This window comes from Phyllobates terribilis, unplaced genomic scaffold (genome assembly GCF_046119375.1).
Source record: "Phyllobates terribilis strain yellow unplaced genomic scaffold, ASM4611937v1 Scaffold_8__6_contigs__length_399053987, whole genome shotgun sequence".
Lineage (NCBI taxonomy): Eukaryota > Metazoa > Chordata > Amphibia > Anura > Dendrobatidae > Phyllobates > Phyllobates terribilis.
In genome coordinates, this window is record NW_027362768.1 from 372,891,760 (window position 1) to 372,907,539 (window position 15,780).

A 15,780-nucleotide genomic window follows, 5' to 3' on the forward strand; every position below is an offset into this window, starting at 1 on the left:
GTGCACATGCACTCATACGTCCTACTAAGTGCACATGCACTCATACATCCTACTAAGTGCACATGCACTCATACATCCTACTAAGTGCACATGCACTCATACATCCTACTAAGTGCACATGCACTCATACATCCTACTAAGTGCACATGCACTCATACATCCTACTAAGTGCACATGCACTCATACATCCTACTAAGTGCACATGCACTCATACATCCTACTAAGTGCACATGCACTCATACATCCTACTAAGTGCACATGCACTCATACATCCTACTAAGTGCACATGCACTCATACATCCTACTAAGTGCACATGCACTCATACATCCTACTAAGTGCACATGCACTCATACATCCTACTAAGTGCACATGCACTCATACATCCTACTAAGTGCACATGCATTCATACATCCTACTAAGTGCACATGCATTCATACATCCTACTAAGTGCACATGCACTCATACATCCTACTAAGTGCACATGCACTCATACATCCTACTAAGTGCACATGCACTCATACATCCTACTAAGTGCACATGCACTCATACATCCTACTAAGTGCACATGCATTCATACATCCTACTAAGTGCACATGCATTCATACATCCTACTAAGTGCACATGCATTCATACATCCTACTAAGTGCACATGCACTCATACATCCTACTAAGTGCACATGCATTCATACATCCTACTAAGTGCACATGCATTCATACATCCTACTAAGTGCACATGCATTCATACATCCTACTAAGTGCACATGCATTCATACATCCTACTAAGTGCACATGCATTCATACATCCTACTAAGTGCACATGCATTCATACATCCTACTAAGTGCACATGCATTCATACATCCTACTAAGTGCACATGCATTCATACATCCTACTAAGTGCACATGCATTCATACATCCTACTAAGTGCACATGCATTCATACATCCTACTAAGTGCACATGCATTCATACATCCTACTAAGTGCACATGCATTCATACATCCTACTAAGTGCACATGCATTCATACATCCTACTAAGTGCACATGCATTCATACATCCTACTAAGTGCACATGCATTCATACATCCTACTAAGTGCACATGCATTCATACATCCTACTAAGTGCACATGCATTCATACATCCTACTAAGTGCACATGCATTCATACATCCTACTAAGTGCACATGCATTCATACATCCTACTAAGTGCACATGCATTCATACATCCTACTAAGTGCACATGCATTCATACATCCTACTAAGTGCACATGCATTCATACATCCTACTAAGTGCACATGCATTCATACATCCTACTAAGTGCACATGCATTCATACATCCTACTAAGTGCACATGCATTCATACATCCTACTAAGTGCACATGCATTCATACATCCTACTAAGTGCACATGCACTCTTACATCCTACTAAGTGCACATGCACTCTTACATCCTACTAAGTGCACATGCACTCTTACATCCTACTAAGTGCACATGCACTCTTACATCCTACTAAGTGCACATGCACTCTTACATCCTACTAAGTGCACATGCACTCTTACATCCTACTAAGTGCACATGCATTCATACATCCTACTAAGTGCACATGCATTCATACATCCTACTAAGTGCACATGCATTCATACATCCTACTAAGTGCACATGCATTCATACATCCTACTAAGTGCACATGCATTCATACATCCTACTAAGTGCACATGCATTCATACATCCTACTAAGTGCACATGCATTCATACATCCTACTAAGTGCACATGCATTCATACATCCTACTAAGTGCACATGCATTCATACATCCTACTAAGTGCACATGCGCCCTTATGTTTTAGGCTCTGCCCACAGTAGGGAAGAGCAAAGTGCACAGGCGCGAGCCGGCAATGTCTCTGCGCAGGTGCGAGTTGGCAATGTCTCTGCGCAGGCGCTAGATTCCGCCTGTCTATGTAGATGACACAGGAGGCATCATCCACGTCAATCAGAGCAGGAGGACTGCGAACAGAAGCCGGGAGGAGGGATAGACTCCTTAGCAAGGACGCCTATCCGACCGGACCGGCAGGCTTTACTTAGAGCGCGGGAGAGGTTAAAAAGGTTTTTGTTGGTATACAGGGGCAGTCAGGGGGTTATATACTCCTTTATGGAAAGCAGCACAAGAACTGATTAAGGTGCTAGTCTTAGTTCAGACATGAAAAAACTGGTGACAGGTTCCCTTGAACAAATACCTCCAATTAGCAATGTAGTATAGTTCTTCTGATTCGCTATGTTGCTTACGCCATGCGCAGGGCATTGCAGTAGCTTAGGTATCCATGGTTACGACCACTCATATAGTGACAGTTGTTAGCTACTACAATGCCCTACACATGGGGTAATTGACATTGCTTATCAGACTAACTATACTACTTTTCTAATTAAAGGTATTTGCTAATATTAATGTACATGATAAATATTGGGTAGGATCTTGGAGATATGGAATACCCCTTTAAACTTTGGTTCCTTTCCAGGGCAACCTAAAAGAACAGAGAACTTTTGAACGTTCTAAGAGATAAGTGGCCACAATCTCTGAAGTATTGGGCCACGAGCAGTGCCCAATGAGGTCACGTAACCTCCAGTGACCCTACACCTCCATCAGAGACCAGGAAATATCTGGTCTTATCTAGGACAATCCTTCCAGTTTTTGGCCTGTTTCGAATTAGGAATAATTTCTTTAATGTTGTACATATGGGCGCACATCTTCTCCATAAACCTTTAACCAACCATCAAAAAAAAAAAAAAATTCCCAGACGCCGTTGAGAAGACTCCGGACGCAATCTGTTCCTCGAAAAAAAATAATCTGGAATTCATTTTTTGATGGTTTTCTCGTGAGTTTAATTGCCCATTTCAAGGGTGATGGTGGCCGACTTTGAATAGACTACTATTTACTCAACTTTGAAAGTGAAATTTGCTAATGACAGCCATCTGCAGGATAAGCCGCGGGGCAGGAGAGCGATGTGCTTCTTGTGATTGAGTCGAGGAGCATTTCAGTGAGTAATCTCATGGAAAAGCCGAGGCGGTTAACCTGCTGACTGAAGCGTGCTCCGCTCCCTGGCCTGCGCTGAAACATGAAGTCATCCCTGTGTGCAGAACGGGTGTGTGCCCCCTCCTCGGGGTGTGTGCCCCCTCCTCGGGGTGTGTGCCCCCTCCTCGGGGTGTGTGCCCCCTCCTCGGGGTGTGTCCCGCGCTGACAGTGGAGCTTCAGCTGGAGGTGAAGGCCTTTCTCAAAGCTTACATTTAAAAATATAGATTTTTTTTTAATTGAGTGAATTTGTAATATTTTTTTTTACAAAAAGGGATCATCTTTGCAAAAGTGTAAGAGCTAGAATAAACTTTTAATATTGGAATCGCTTCATGGCTGCTTGAGGGGGACCCAAATATACCACAGGGCAGTCTAAATAGAAAAGTATCCTAAGTGGGGGATAAACTACAGCATACGAGCAACTAGCTATTTAATTGAATAGATAATCTGATCCTCAAAAGTAGATTGTGATTCCAGTCCCAAAAAAAAAAAGTGTAATTGGTCGCCCATGCACTTGAGACTCTACGGTTAATATATTACAGGGGTTGTCTCATGAACTATATATGTCACCTATGGACGGGGGAGGGGATAAGTGTATGATTGCACTGGGTTTCAAAAATTAAAAGTTCTAAAACTTATATTTAAAGGGGTTCTACCATAAATAACAATCATCTATCCACAAGTTAGGTGAAAAGTGGGTGTCTGGCTGGTGAGACTGCCATCACTGAACCGGAGAATGGGGTTTTCAAAAGTTCACTGTGTGCATGGGGCAGAAGTGAGCATGTGCGACCAACTGCTGGAGTGGGGGTCATACATGCTCCGTACTACGCTATTCTTGCCTTTGTGCCCCCCCCCCCCTTTTTTTTTTTTGATCAATGAAGATCTCTGCTGCCAGACCCCCTTAGCCAGGGTTGGACTGGCCCACCAGAGAACCGGAGAATCCTCCGGTGGGCCCTGGCTTCTTCTTCAGGAGAGGTCATAGTGCAAACCTTGCAGCTGCTATGGGGTTCTTAAGTTGGGGAGAAAGGTGGGCCCTCAGAATCAAATCCTCTGGTGGGCCCAATGTTCTTCAGTCTGACACTGCCCTTGGAGCTCATACTTTTATCACTTGTTATGTGGATAGGCGATACATTTTGTTTATGAGACTCTGTTTAAAAATAAAAAAAAGTTAAGAAAGTAAATGGAATACTTATGCATAAGTTTTAGAACTTGAATACTTTTATCACCTTTTCTGTCCTAAGTTGATAAATGCAATTCATGAGAAACCCCCTTTAGTGTAATACCCAAAGATTAAGCTACACTTAAAAAAAAAAAAAAAAAAAATGAAGAAAAAATGTAAAAATTAAAGGAAAGAAATTGTGTAGGTTATAGAACTTTTTGGATTTTTTTCTTTTTTTTTTTTTCTTTCAGTATTTCTGCTTACGATATATTAACTTTTTTTATATAACATTATTTAATTTATTAAATTATATTTTATATTAATAAAGATAATAAAATAAAAAAATATCCAAATAAAAATAGTTTCCAAACCCACAAGTTGTGTTTATTACATCATCTTTAATCGGAAGAAAAAAAAAAAAATAATAATCTCATTTGCGTCGTCGTCATAAGGCAGTTGCTGCTTTTTCTTACTCAGCAGAGTTTGGCTCTTGTTCCCGCCCGCGCTTATTTCCAGTCTGCTCACGAGTCTGAGATGTTCTGCAAACCGGTCTCGTTCCTGTGTTAATCCGCCTGCGTTAATGTGTCAGGCAGGGCAATCCCTGGGTTCTTGTTGGGAGGGAATGTAATCTCATTTGCTGCCACAGCCATTGCAGCGGGAAGCCACCGCTTCAGGATTCGTTTTGACCTCCTGGCCTGCTCGATCTCTCTGTAAGTAATTCACGGCATCATTATCTCAGAATTACGGGATGTCACTTTGTAATATGACGGAATGTAAGAGTCTCATGCCTTGTAAAATGATATTGACAGCTTGGCAATCAACAAGTTAAATGGCCGAGTCAAGGAGCGGGGTCTGGGGGGTGGTGGCGACTTCAGAACCTGATGGAGAAAGTGACTCTGTGCATATTAAGCACATTGTCTCCTATGGCGGCTTCCTTTGTATTTTTTCGCTCTTTCGGTCTCTTTGAAAAAAGAATGGCTGACTTCCTGCGTAATATTTGTAAGAAGAAGACTTTTTTTGTTTCTTTTACTCTTTTTGCCTCGTATCCAACTTAGGGCTGATGCAAACGTCCTTTTTTTTTCATGTCCTAGTTTCACACAAATGTCGTCCAGTTTCATCATTTTTCCTGGATGAGAAAAAAAAGTTTCTCTACCTTCTATCTAGCAGTCCATGAAAAATAGATGGCATCCAGGTGCTGATTTTTTTTTTTTTTCACCGACCCATAGACCCAACACTTTGTATTACTATCAGACATACCTTCGTGATTTGGCGCGGTCAGCAAAAAAAAAAAAAAAAAAAGTAGATGTGTACAGCCCTATAGACTCTACTAAGTACGAGTGTGATCTGTAAAAAACACGGATGGAACTTGTACACTAACAACGGACGTCTGAATGAGCCTTAGTCGCACGAGTCCTTCCCCAGAATAACGGGTAAAGTCGCATGAAATTCAGCTTTTCTTTCGCAAATCCACAACTCCCTTTGATGCAGATTTTCCGCTGCAGAAAGAAGAAAGTAATTGGTAGAAAAAAACTGCAACACTACGTTTCTTGCAGATTTCATTGTCATTTTTTTATATTTACAATGGAGAAAATCTGCAACTTGTCTCTTGTTCTCAATGCAAAGCAGAAGGGACATGTTTCTTGCAGAAAAAATCTGCAGTATGAGGATAAGATTTGTAACCTCAACCTTTCCGACCTGCCTGGACTTATCCTAAAGATTGGCTCCATTTCAGATCATCATCCTTCCACATAATCTATCATTATTGATTCTGTCGTGCTCCAGTCACATCCAGAGCTGCGGTCAGGATTTTGCCGGTCTCCTGCTCCGTCAGTCACACCTCACTGCTGCTCCCTCTTGTTCGTGTTCTCCTTTCCCATGCAGAAGTTTGGTGTCCAGATTCCTGACTTCTGTGCAGTACATGCTCTGTGCAGATGCTGAACAAGCAAGGGGTCTTCATCTTCAGGTTTAATATGGAGTTTTTGCTGCAAAATGTACTGTGTTTTATGAGTTGGGTTCCCTTTTTTTTTTATTCCTCACCACACATGATGCTGCACTGTACAATCGCCTCCGCTTTAGTGCAATGTACTAAAACAATGTTTTGGAAAGGAGGAGCGCGCCTCAGGTGGTGATCTTCTTTGGAAATGCATGCAAGTTGAGTTTTTTTTAGGCGTTTTTGGAGCAGAAATTGAGGGAAAACTCACCAAATCCTCATAAAAAACTCAGTAAAAACGTTGAGTTTCTGCTCCAAAAACCCAGAGCAAAGTCTCTGTGTGCACATACACTTAGCTGTTCGTGGCTATATTTGCTTATTGGAAAATTGGGTGTGGAGCAATATTCCTACCCGGCTTTTTTTTTAATCCTGACTGGCAGATCTAGCTGGATCCCGGGTGGGCTTCTGGGGGCAGAATTGTAATGGCGGTCATATGCCACTCTGCTTTACCGGAACAAGATTAAACGGCTGAATTGTTCAGGACGAAGCATGAACTCATTACAAACATTGAGGGGAAATGCTCTGTAGGTTCCCAGAAGTGACCTGTCTTTTTATCTGTGAAGACTTTGGATATTTTTTTTCCTTTGCTGCGGTTTCTGCAGGAATTACTATTAAGTAGCCGGACAGCCGTAGGCTTATGTGCAGTGTGAAGATCCCAGGGTCCCCAATGAGACATGTCAGAGTACAAATTGAAAATGCCAATTTCACTTAGAAAGGTGCTATGTGTTTCACAGCTAAATCCCACTGCCAACCCCCCTAAGCTCCGCTTGCAAATGGCCTTGTGGCCTCCAGTTGTGTGCAAAAACATACAAAGGAGGAAATCTTGCCTGCCTATGTATGTACGTAATACCCCCTCACTATCCACTGCCTGCATGTACGGGAGATCTTGAAACACGTGGTCTGACTCACGCCAGACAGTCCAGTGCTTCATCTTCTGTATGTTTAATTGTAATTCCTAGCTGTCGGGCTCCGTGTAAACCCATTCCTGTGCTGTAAATAAAGCAGGACATTTATCTTAATGCTCTGGCACTTCAGCAAAAGGATGGAAGAGGGAAGGGGGTAAAGGCTTGATTGTCAGAGGGGTCTACGGTGCCCAACTTTATAATCTGACTCATCCGCCATCAAATAAATTAGTCTCCATCCATTTCTGGAGATGTGGAGTGTATGACGAGCACAAGATCAGAGGTGATCAGTGTCTTGCTGCCAGGGGTGTGATGTCATCCTGTCAAGTGATGTCATCCTGAAGTCATTTATTTCTTCTTGTGAAATGTATCTCCTTGTGTAGTCATATGTAATTTCCTTTTAAAGGGACATTGTATAGAAAAATGTATACACTGTAGTATTCTACACCTCGTGGGCAGAGTAGATGGAGCCATTTTCTCCTTCTTGCTCCACCACCTTTTCCTCTTTGCTTCATCACCTCCTTGTTGCTCCACCACCTCCTCCTTGTTGCTCCACCACCTCCTCCTTGTTGCTCCACCACCTCCTCCTTGTTGCTCCACCACCTCCTCCTTGTTGCTCCACCACCTCCTCCTTGTTGCTCCACCACCTCCTCCTTGTTGCTCCACCACCTCCTCCTCGCTGCTCCACCACCTCCTCCTCGCTGCTCCACCACCTCCTCGCTGCTCCACCACCTCCTCCTCCTCGCTGCTCCACCACCTCCTCCTCCTCGCTGCTCCACCACCTCCTCCTCCTCGCTGCTCCACCACCTCCTCCTCCTCGCTGCTCCACCACCTCCTCCTCCTCGTTGCGCCACCACCACCTCCTCGTTGCGCCACCACCTCCTCCTCGTTGCGCCACCACCTCCTCCTCGTTGCGCCACCACCTCCTCCTCGTTGCGCCACCACCTCCTCCTCGTTGCGCCACCACCTCCTCCTCGTTGCGCCACCACCTCCTCCTCGTTGCGCCACCACCTCCTCCTCGCTGCGCCACCACCTCCTCCTCGCTGCGCCACCACCTCCTCCTCGTTGCGCCGCCACCACCTCCTCCTCGCTGCGCCGCCACCACCTCCTCCTCGCTGCGCCGCCACCACCTCCTCCTCGCTGCGCCACCACCTCCTCCTCGCTGCGTCGCCACCACCTCCTCCTCGCTGCGCCGCCACCACCTCCTCCTCGCTGCGCCGCCACCACCTCCTCCTCGCTGCGCCGCCACCACCTCCTCCTCGCTGCGCCGCCACCACCTCCTCCTCGCTGCGCCGCCACCACCTCCTCCTCGCTGCGCCGCCACCACCTCCTCCTCGCTGCGCCGCCACCACCTCCTCCTCGCTGCTCCACCACCTCCTCCTCCTCGTTGCTCCACCACCACCTCCTCCTCGTTGCGCCACCACCACCTCCTCCTCGTTGCGCCACCACCACCTCCTCCTCGTTGCGCCACCACCACCTCCTCCTCGTTGCGCCACCACCACCTCCTCCTCGTTGCGCCACCTCCTCGTTTCGCCACCTCCTCCTCCTCCTCGTTGCGCCACCTCCTCCTCCTCCTCGTTGCGCCCACTCCTCCTCCTCCTCGTTGCGCCACCTCCTCCTCCTCCTCCACGTTGCGCCACCTCCTCCTCCTCCTCCTCGTTGCGCCACCTCCTCCTCCTCCTCCTTGTTGCGCCACCTCCTCCTCCTCGTTGCACCACCACCTCCTCTTTGCTCCTCCTTAAAGTAGATATAACACATGTATATTTTCCTGGAGTGTTCCTTTAAGTCCATTTCAGCAGTTACTGGGTTACACCACGACAGTAAGGGCGATTGTCGCCCATCTTTTCATACACCCTTATCAGCGTGAACATGTTGATTATTATGCAGAGTTAATTGTTTGTTTCCATTAACGTGGAATTTCCAGTTTTCGTTCCTCCTTTTTGTTCCTTGGGATTTTACTGCTCTGTTTTTTTTGCATCTTTTTTTTCTCTATTGCGGCATTTCTGGTGATTTGCTCATATAGTCTTATTGTTTTTGTCTTGCAGTACAACTATGAGGGGAACGACATTAGCGATCTGCCTGTGAATCTTTCCGTCGTCTGGAATGGAAATTTCGTCATCGACAACCCACAGAATATACAAGGTGAGACCGATTGTTGTCTGTTGTCAACATCACCTGACTGTTCTCCGGTATTTTTTTTTTTCTTTTTTGCTCTGAGCTTTTCATACAGGTTATTTGATTTTGTCTGACATGCTCAGCTAAGGCCTGGAGTTGTAATACATCGCTAATTAGTAAGGCCATGTCATTAATTCATTAATGAGAACAGCGTGTGGAGATATTGACTCTCTGGTTTGTTCCGCAGCCCACCTCTACAAGTGTTCAGCCCTGCGGGAGAGTTGTGGACTCTGTTTGAAATCCGATCCCCGCTTTGAATGTGGTTGGTGCGTGACCGAGAAAAAATGCACCCTGCGCCAGAACTGTCTGATGTACGAAAGCCCATGGATGCACGTCAGCACCCCTCAGAGCCGCTGCACCGACCCCAAAATCACCAAGGTATTCAGCCACTCCTGTCTACTGTTATACTGCCCTTTGTGTACAAGAATATAACTACTATAATAGTGCCCCTATGTACAAGAATATAACTACTATAATACTGCCCCCTATGTACAAGAATATAACTACTATAATACTGCTCCCATGTACAAGAATATAACTACTATAATACTGCTCCTATGTACAAGAATATAACTACTATAATACTGCCCCTATGTACAAGAATATAACTACTATAATACTGCCCCCTATGTACAAGAATATAACTACTATAATACTGCCCCCTATGTACAAGAATATAACTACTATAATACTGCCCCCTATGTACAAGAATATAACTACTATAATACTGCCCCTATGTACAAGAATATAACTACTATAATACTGCCCCCTATGTACAAGAATATAACTACTATAATACTGCTCCTATGTACAAGAATATAACTACTATAATACTGCCCCTATGTACAAGAATATAACTACTATAATACTGCCCCCTATGTACAAGAATATAACTACTATAATACTGCCTCCTATGTACAAGAATATAACTACTATAATACTGCCCCCTATGTACAAGAATATAACTACTATAATACTGCCCCTATGTACAAGAATATAACTACTATAATACTACCCCTATGTACAAGAATATAACTACTATAATACCGCTCCTATGTACAAGAATATAACTGCTATAATACTGCCCCCTATGTACAAGAATATAACTACTATAATACTGCTCCTATGTACAAGAATATAACTACTATAATACTGCTCCTATGTACAAGAATATAACTACTATAATACTGCCCCTATGTACCAGAATATAACTACTATAATACTGCCCCTATGTACAAGAATATAACTACTATAATACTACCCCTATGTACAAGAATATAACTACTATAATACTGCTCCTATGTACAAGAATATAACTACTATAATACTGCCCCTATGTACCAGAATATAACTACTATAATACTGCCCCTATGTACAAGAATATAACTACTATAATACTACCCCTATGTACAAGAATATAACTACTATAATACTGCTCCTATGTACAAGAATATAACTACCATAATACTGCTGTCTATGCTGCATATATGGGGTTTGTATAGTATATGTATAGTAGAAGGTGTTGGGGTTGTACAAGGATGTTAATAATTTCTCGCCCCGTCTTCAATGTTTATTTGGCGGCTTTTCTCTGATTCGCTTTGAGCTCCTCTCCTTTATGTGTGTGTGGTCAGTGCTGATAAATTGAATTTATTCTAATCCGGCCCCTATAATGGGCACATGTGGGAATCGCTGACCCGGGCAGCCTTGGCCCTTCTGTAATATTTCTAAGAGATGAATCAGACGGGAATGAGATGAGACTCCGAGCAAACATTTCTAGTTTTGCCTCACACGGCTGAGATCAATGGCTGCCTCCTTCCTGTGATCCTCTGCCTTCACCTCGCGCTTCTGCATATCTGACGCTGAAGACGTGGGTTGTTTTTTTTTTTATTTCAGACGAGATGTTTGTTGTTTTATTTAAAAGTTCCCCTGTGAAACCAATTAAGGGAGAAGCTGGGAGGAGGATGGGGTGAGGCTCCGCGATGCTCTACACGAGAACATGGCTGCAATACAGGTGGCAGGTGCGGAGGAGCCAAGCCTCAACGTATGTTCACCATAGAAAAATGGGGCCAAGCGGCTTGTATCTGTAACTGGGAACCACATAGAATGATAATCCGGTGTCCACTTACTGCAGAAACCTCCTACTGAGTGAGATTCTCTTCTGTATCAATTCTTAAAAGGCCAGAACAAGCATCTGCTGTGGATGCACAGTATGATGCACTGCGGAGTAGCTGCATTTATTTGGTCTAATCTGGTGGCTTTTTTTTTCCCCTTAAATCTGGAATAAGAAGTGTCTGATCTGATGGCGTATTTATTGTGTATAACTTTGTTTTCTAACCCCATTCACTTGCTTGGGAAAAGAAGCCGTGCAGATATTTGCCCGTGGCAAAGAAACAAAGTCGTTTAGGTTGAGTTACGTGCTACCAGGTAGAATGGTGCGGATCCGCAGGAAATCAATCGGCCCTTCCCAGCTGCTGCGGACCCTCTAGTAAAAATGTAGCGAATGTGCTGTAGGAAAACACAACAAATATTAACATTCTAGAACAATTTTTTTTTTTTTTTTCATGCATTGAACATGGATCGTGGTCTGATTGGGTTCAAGATTTCTCTACCGCATCCTTTCTTGTGCGCGTGATCAGATCCTGGAAATGTATCCGTAGTCCGTGCTCTGCCGCCAGGTGTGCAAACGGATCGGCCTCATGTCGGCGGGAGAGAGGGAAAAGTAGCTTGGTGGAAGTCACTCTTATCAAGCATGTTGGATGGAGGACCCCTTTAACATTCTTGCCAACATTTTCACGAAAGTTAAGTCCCGTCCTCCGGGAATGCCCCCGACACACACTTTTGGGCAGATATTACATAAACTCCACCCTATTTTTGCACCAGTGTTTTGGGAATTCCCGGGAGAGTTGACAGCTGTGCATTATAATGGTGTGACTCCGCTGTCATTCCGTACGAATCTGAATTAAAGGTTTCCATCCTCTGTGCCCAGATGCAGTATATAGACAAAAAACCTCCGGTATTCTGGATTCTCAGGTGGAGGTCTGCTCTCCGATCAGGTTTATATTTTTGTGGAAATTCTGAAAAACTAATTTAATTTCCTGGATTTTTCTAAGCAAATGAAGGAAATTTTCACTGCTCCAGTCTGAGCTCCAGAGCTGCTGTTCCTCTGGCCGCCATAAACTGAGAGTTGGGGCAAGAGTTGGAGGTAGGTGGTCTTCTAGGTGGTCACTCGGTCACCTTTCTGATTTCTTGACTCCCTTATTTGTCAGATTTTTATGAATATCATTCCTGTAGTCCTGAGCGTCCACATGACAGCCCACATACAAGCTGAAACTGGTCAGACGTGCAAGAGAAGAGGGGAGCGTTGTAACGGCGCCCCCCGATGTCCAGATATATATATATATATTCATGTGTGGAGCGATGAGGATCCGGACAGCAGCTCGGCGTCGCCCTGTAATAACTGCTCTGGGAAGGTTTTCCACAGACGGACAACGGACTCTGCAAAAGTTAAAAATAAAATAAAGGCTAAAGTGGACGTAATTAAAGATGGCCGCTCATAAATCGCCCCATCCTCCTTCCCGCTCCCAACGGCAAATCGGTAACGAGAGCCATAATTCCACAGAATGAGATTGTGCAGCCGGCGCAGGGAGACATTAATTCCATTTAGTGCCCGCAGGTGTGTGACGAGTGATGGGCCGCTCTGGAGGCAGGCAAAATCTGGTGTGAAATTGCCCGTAATTAGCTTGTTATTGGTGTTGCCGGGCCACCTCCCCTCCGCTCATCAGTCATAATGCCGCCTTTGTCACACCGCACCTGTCCGCCTTATTGGAAATAATCGTGCTAAATGTGTCTCATCAGACCGCCGAAGATCCCCTCCCCGCGACAACGAGACACTTGCAGCAAAGGACGAGGGTCTGCCGTATGTATGTCACAGCTTCCATAGATGAAAACAGCGAACAGTAGAGCGCATTCTAGTGTAAAGCGGCTTCACTCATTTTCCGGGGGAAGTAGTGTACAGGACGCGGAGGTCGGAGCCCCTCCTGGGCCGATATTCGCAGCAGGAGTTTTACTGTTCAGATGGTGCTGTTCTCTAGCGTGTTAATGGCCCTTTAAGTCGCCATATGCTGCCGAGCTATCGGTGATGGAAGTGATGACATTATGTGCCCTTGTACTGTGCCGCTATTATATGCCCTATATATGAGAAATTGATAAAAATGGAATATTTATGTATCCTCTATCTGCACAACGGCTCGGTGTATGCGACACACAGTGAAGATGTGATATGTGAGCTGTACTGCTGCCATGTAGACTTTTCGTGTGAGCCCACCAGCCATGACAAGGACAACTTTCTTGTGATGAAACCCTGACCATAAAACTTACCTCTTCTGGGCCAAAAGCCTACAGATTGCAGTTTCTTTCTGTTAGGAAGTGTTGGTCGTTTTTCTGTTTTGCATCTATCTGTCGGTCTATCCCCCTCTCCTCTTCTGGTGGTCGGCACATTTTGCCGCTGATGAAATATTCATGGACCCGCTTGGGTTAGTATCTTTCGGTCTCGCAGTGTTTCTCTGGTTCTCGGGCTTAACGACTCCATTTCACTTTGCTGTTCAAACTCTACAGGGATGTGTGTAGTTTTACAAAGAGCCCCCCGCCTGTGTACATTAACGCAGCAAACACAGAAGCCCGCGGTAAGAAAGGGCCGCACAGCGGGGCGATGACTACTTCATAGCCGCCTCTGCGGCAGTAACAAAGGCCGCTCGCTCGTAAGCACAATAACCCGGGACGCGCTGTCTCTTCCATCTCAGGTTCAGGATGGAAAACTCGTCACGGCACCTGGGGAAAGCACTTACCTTAATTAACGCCATGGGAGGGGCTGGTATTGTGACTTCTGCCAGCGGGTTGTGCCACCCAACAGTACCCTGGAAACGCTGGTGGTTGTAGTTCTTCCTCAAAATTGTCTGACTATGAAAAGATAAAAAAGGTCCAAACCCATTAATATCCTCAAAGGTTTCAAAAACTGAAATTCATTTCAACCTATAATCCAAAAATTCTTATAATCCGACACGTTTTCATTGTGAAGTCTAATATTTGGGATACTGGTATCATAAAAAGCATCTGATCTATTTTCCAGCTGTCTCCGGAGACGGGACCAAGACAGGGGGGTACTCGGCTGACCATCACCGGAGAGAACCTGGGCCTGAGATTCGAGGACATCCGCTTTGGTGTTCGGGTCGGACAAGTGATGTGTGTCCCATTAGAGAGCGAATACATCAGTGCTGAGCAGTAAGTCCTCTTATTGGCACACAAAAATTTGCGTTTTTGCCTGAATTGATATGACCCAATACCTGACCCCTGTATGAGGGTGTCAATGTTTACACAATATATATGGCTCTGTCATTAGCCCCCCTAGACTTAAACTGATAACAGAGAACAATAAACTGCCTTGACACCTTCTATTATGTCTTCTACTTATAGGATTGTTTGTGAGATTGGAGAAGCCAAAATAATGCCACCCCGCGATGTCACTGTTGAGGTCTGCATAAGGGACTGTTCTAAGGAGTACATGACCACTGCACCTAGATCCTTCTCATTTGTGGTAAGTCCCCTCCTGAACCGAGACCCCTGAATGCTGAGCGCCAGCCAGTGATTTAATATGTCATTGTAACATTAAACAACATTTCACCAAAAGAATTAACCTATTTAAGTTAAATCACTGTGTACATACATTACTGATCCTGAGTGACATCCTCTATTATACTCCAGAGCTGCACTCACTATTCTGCTGGTGCAGTCACTGTGTACATACATTACATTACTGATCCTGAGTTACATCCTGTATTATACTCCAGAGCTGCACTCACTATTCTGCTGGTGCAGTCACTGTGTACATACATTACATTACTGATCCTGAGTTACCTCCTGTATTATACTCCAGAGATGAACTCACTATTCTGCTGGTGCAGTCACTGTGTACATACATTACATTACTGATCCTGTAATGATCCTGAGTTACATCCTATATTATACTCCAGAGCTGCACTCACTATTCTGCTGGTGCAGTCACTGTGTACATACATTACATTACTGATCCTGAGTTACATCCTGTATTATACTCCAGAGCTGCACTCACTATTCTGCTGGTGCAGTCACTGTGTACATACATTACATTACTGATCCTGAGTTACATCCTGTATTATACTCCAGAGCTGCACTCACTATTCTGCTGGTGTAGCCACTGTGTACATACATTACATTACTGATCCTGAGTTAAATCCTGTATTATACTCCAGAGCTGTACTCACTATTCTGCTGGTGCAGTCACTGTGTACATACATTACATTACTGATCCTGTACTGATCCTGAGTTACTTCCTGTATTATACCCCAGAGCTGCACTCACTATTCTGCTGGTGCAGTCACTGTGTACATACATTACATTACTGATAGTGAGTTACATCTTGTATTATACTCCAGAGCTGCACTCACTATTCTGCTGGTG

At 44.6% G+C, this 15,780-nt stretch overlaps 1 protein-coding gene across 4 annotated transcripts in view; it reads left to right on the forward strand.

The window, feature by feature from the left end:
• Nucleotides 1-15,780, forward strand: part of PLXNA1 (plexin A1) — a 305,584-nt gene that overhangs the window by 225,542 nt on the left and 64,262 nt on the right. For all 4 annotated transcript variants that reach the window (XM_073644943.1, XM_073644947.1, XM_073644946.1 and 1 more), the window contains exons 11-14: nucleotides 9,159-9,255; nucleotides 9,476-9,666; nucleotides 14,414-14,565; nucleotides 14,758-14,878. In XM_073644943.1, coding sequence (XP_073501044.1) covers nucleotides 9,159-9,255; nucleotides 9,476-9,666; nucleotides 14,414-14,565; nucleotides 14,758-14,878 — 561 coding nt within the window. The remainder of the gene's footprint in view (nucleotides 1-9,158; nucleotides 9,256-9,475; nucleotides 9,667-14,413; nucleotides 14,566-14,757; nucleotides 14,879-15,780) is intronic.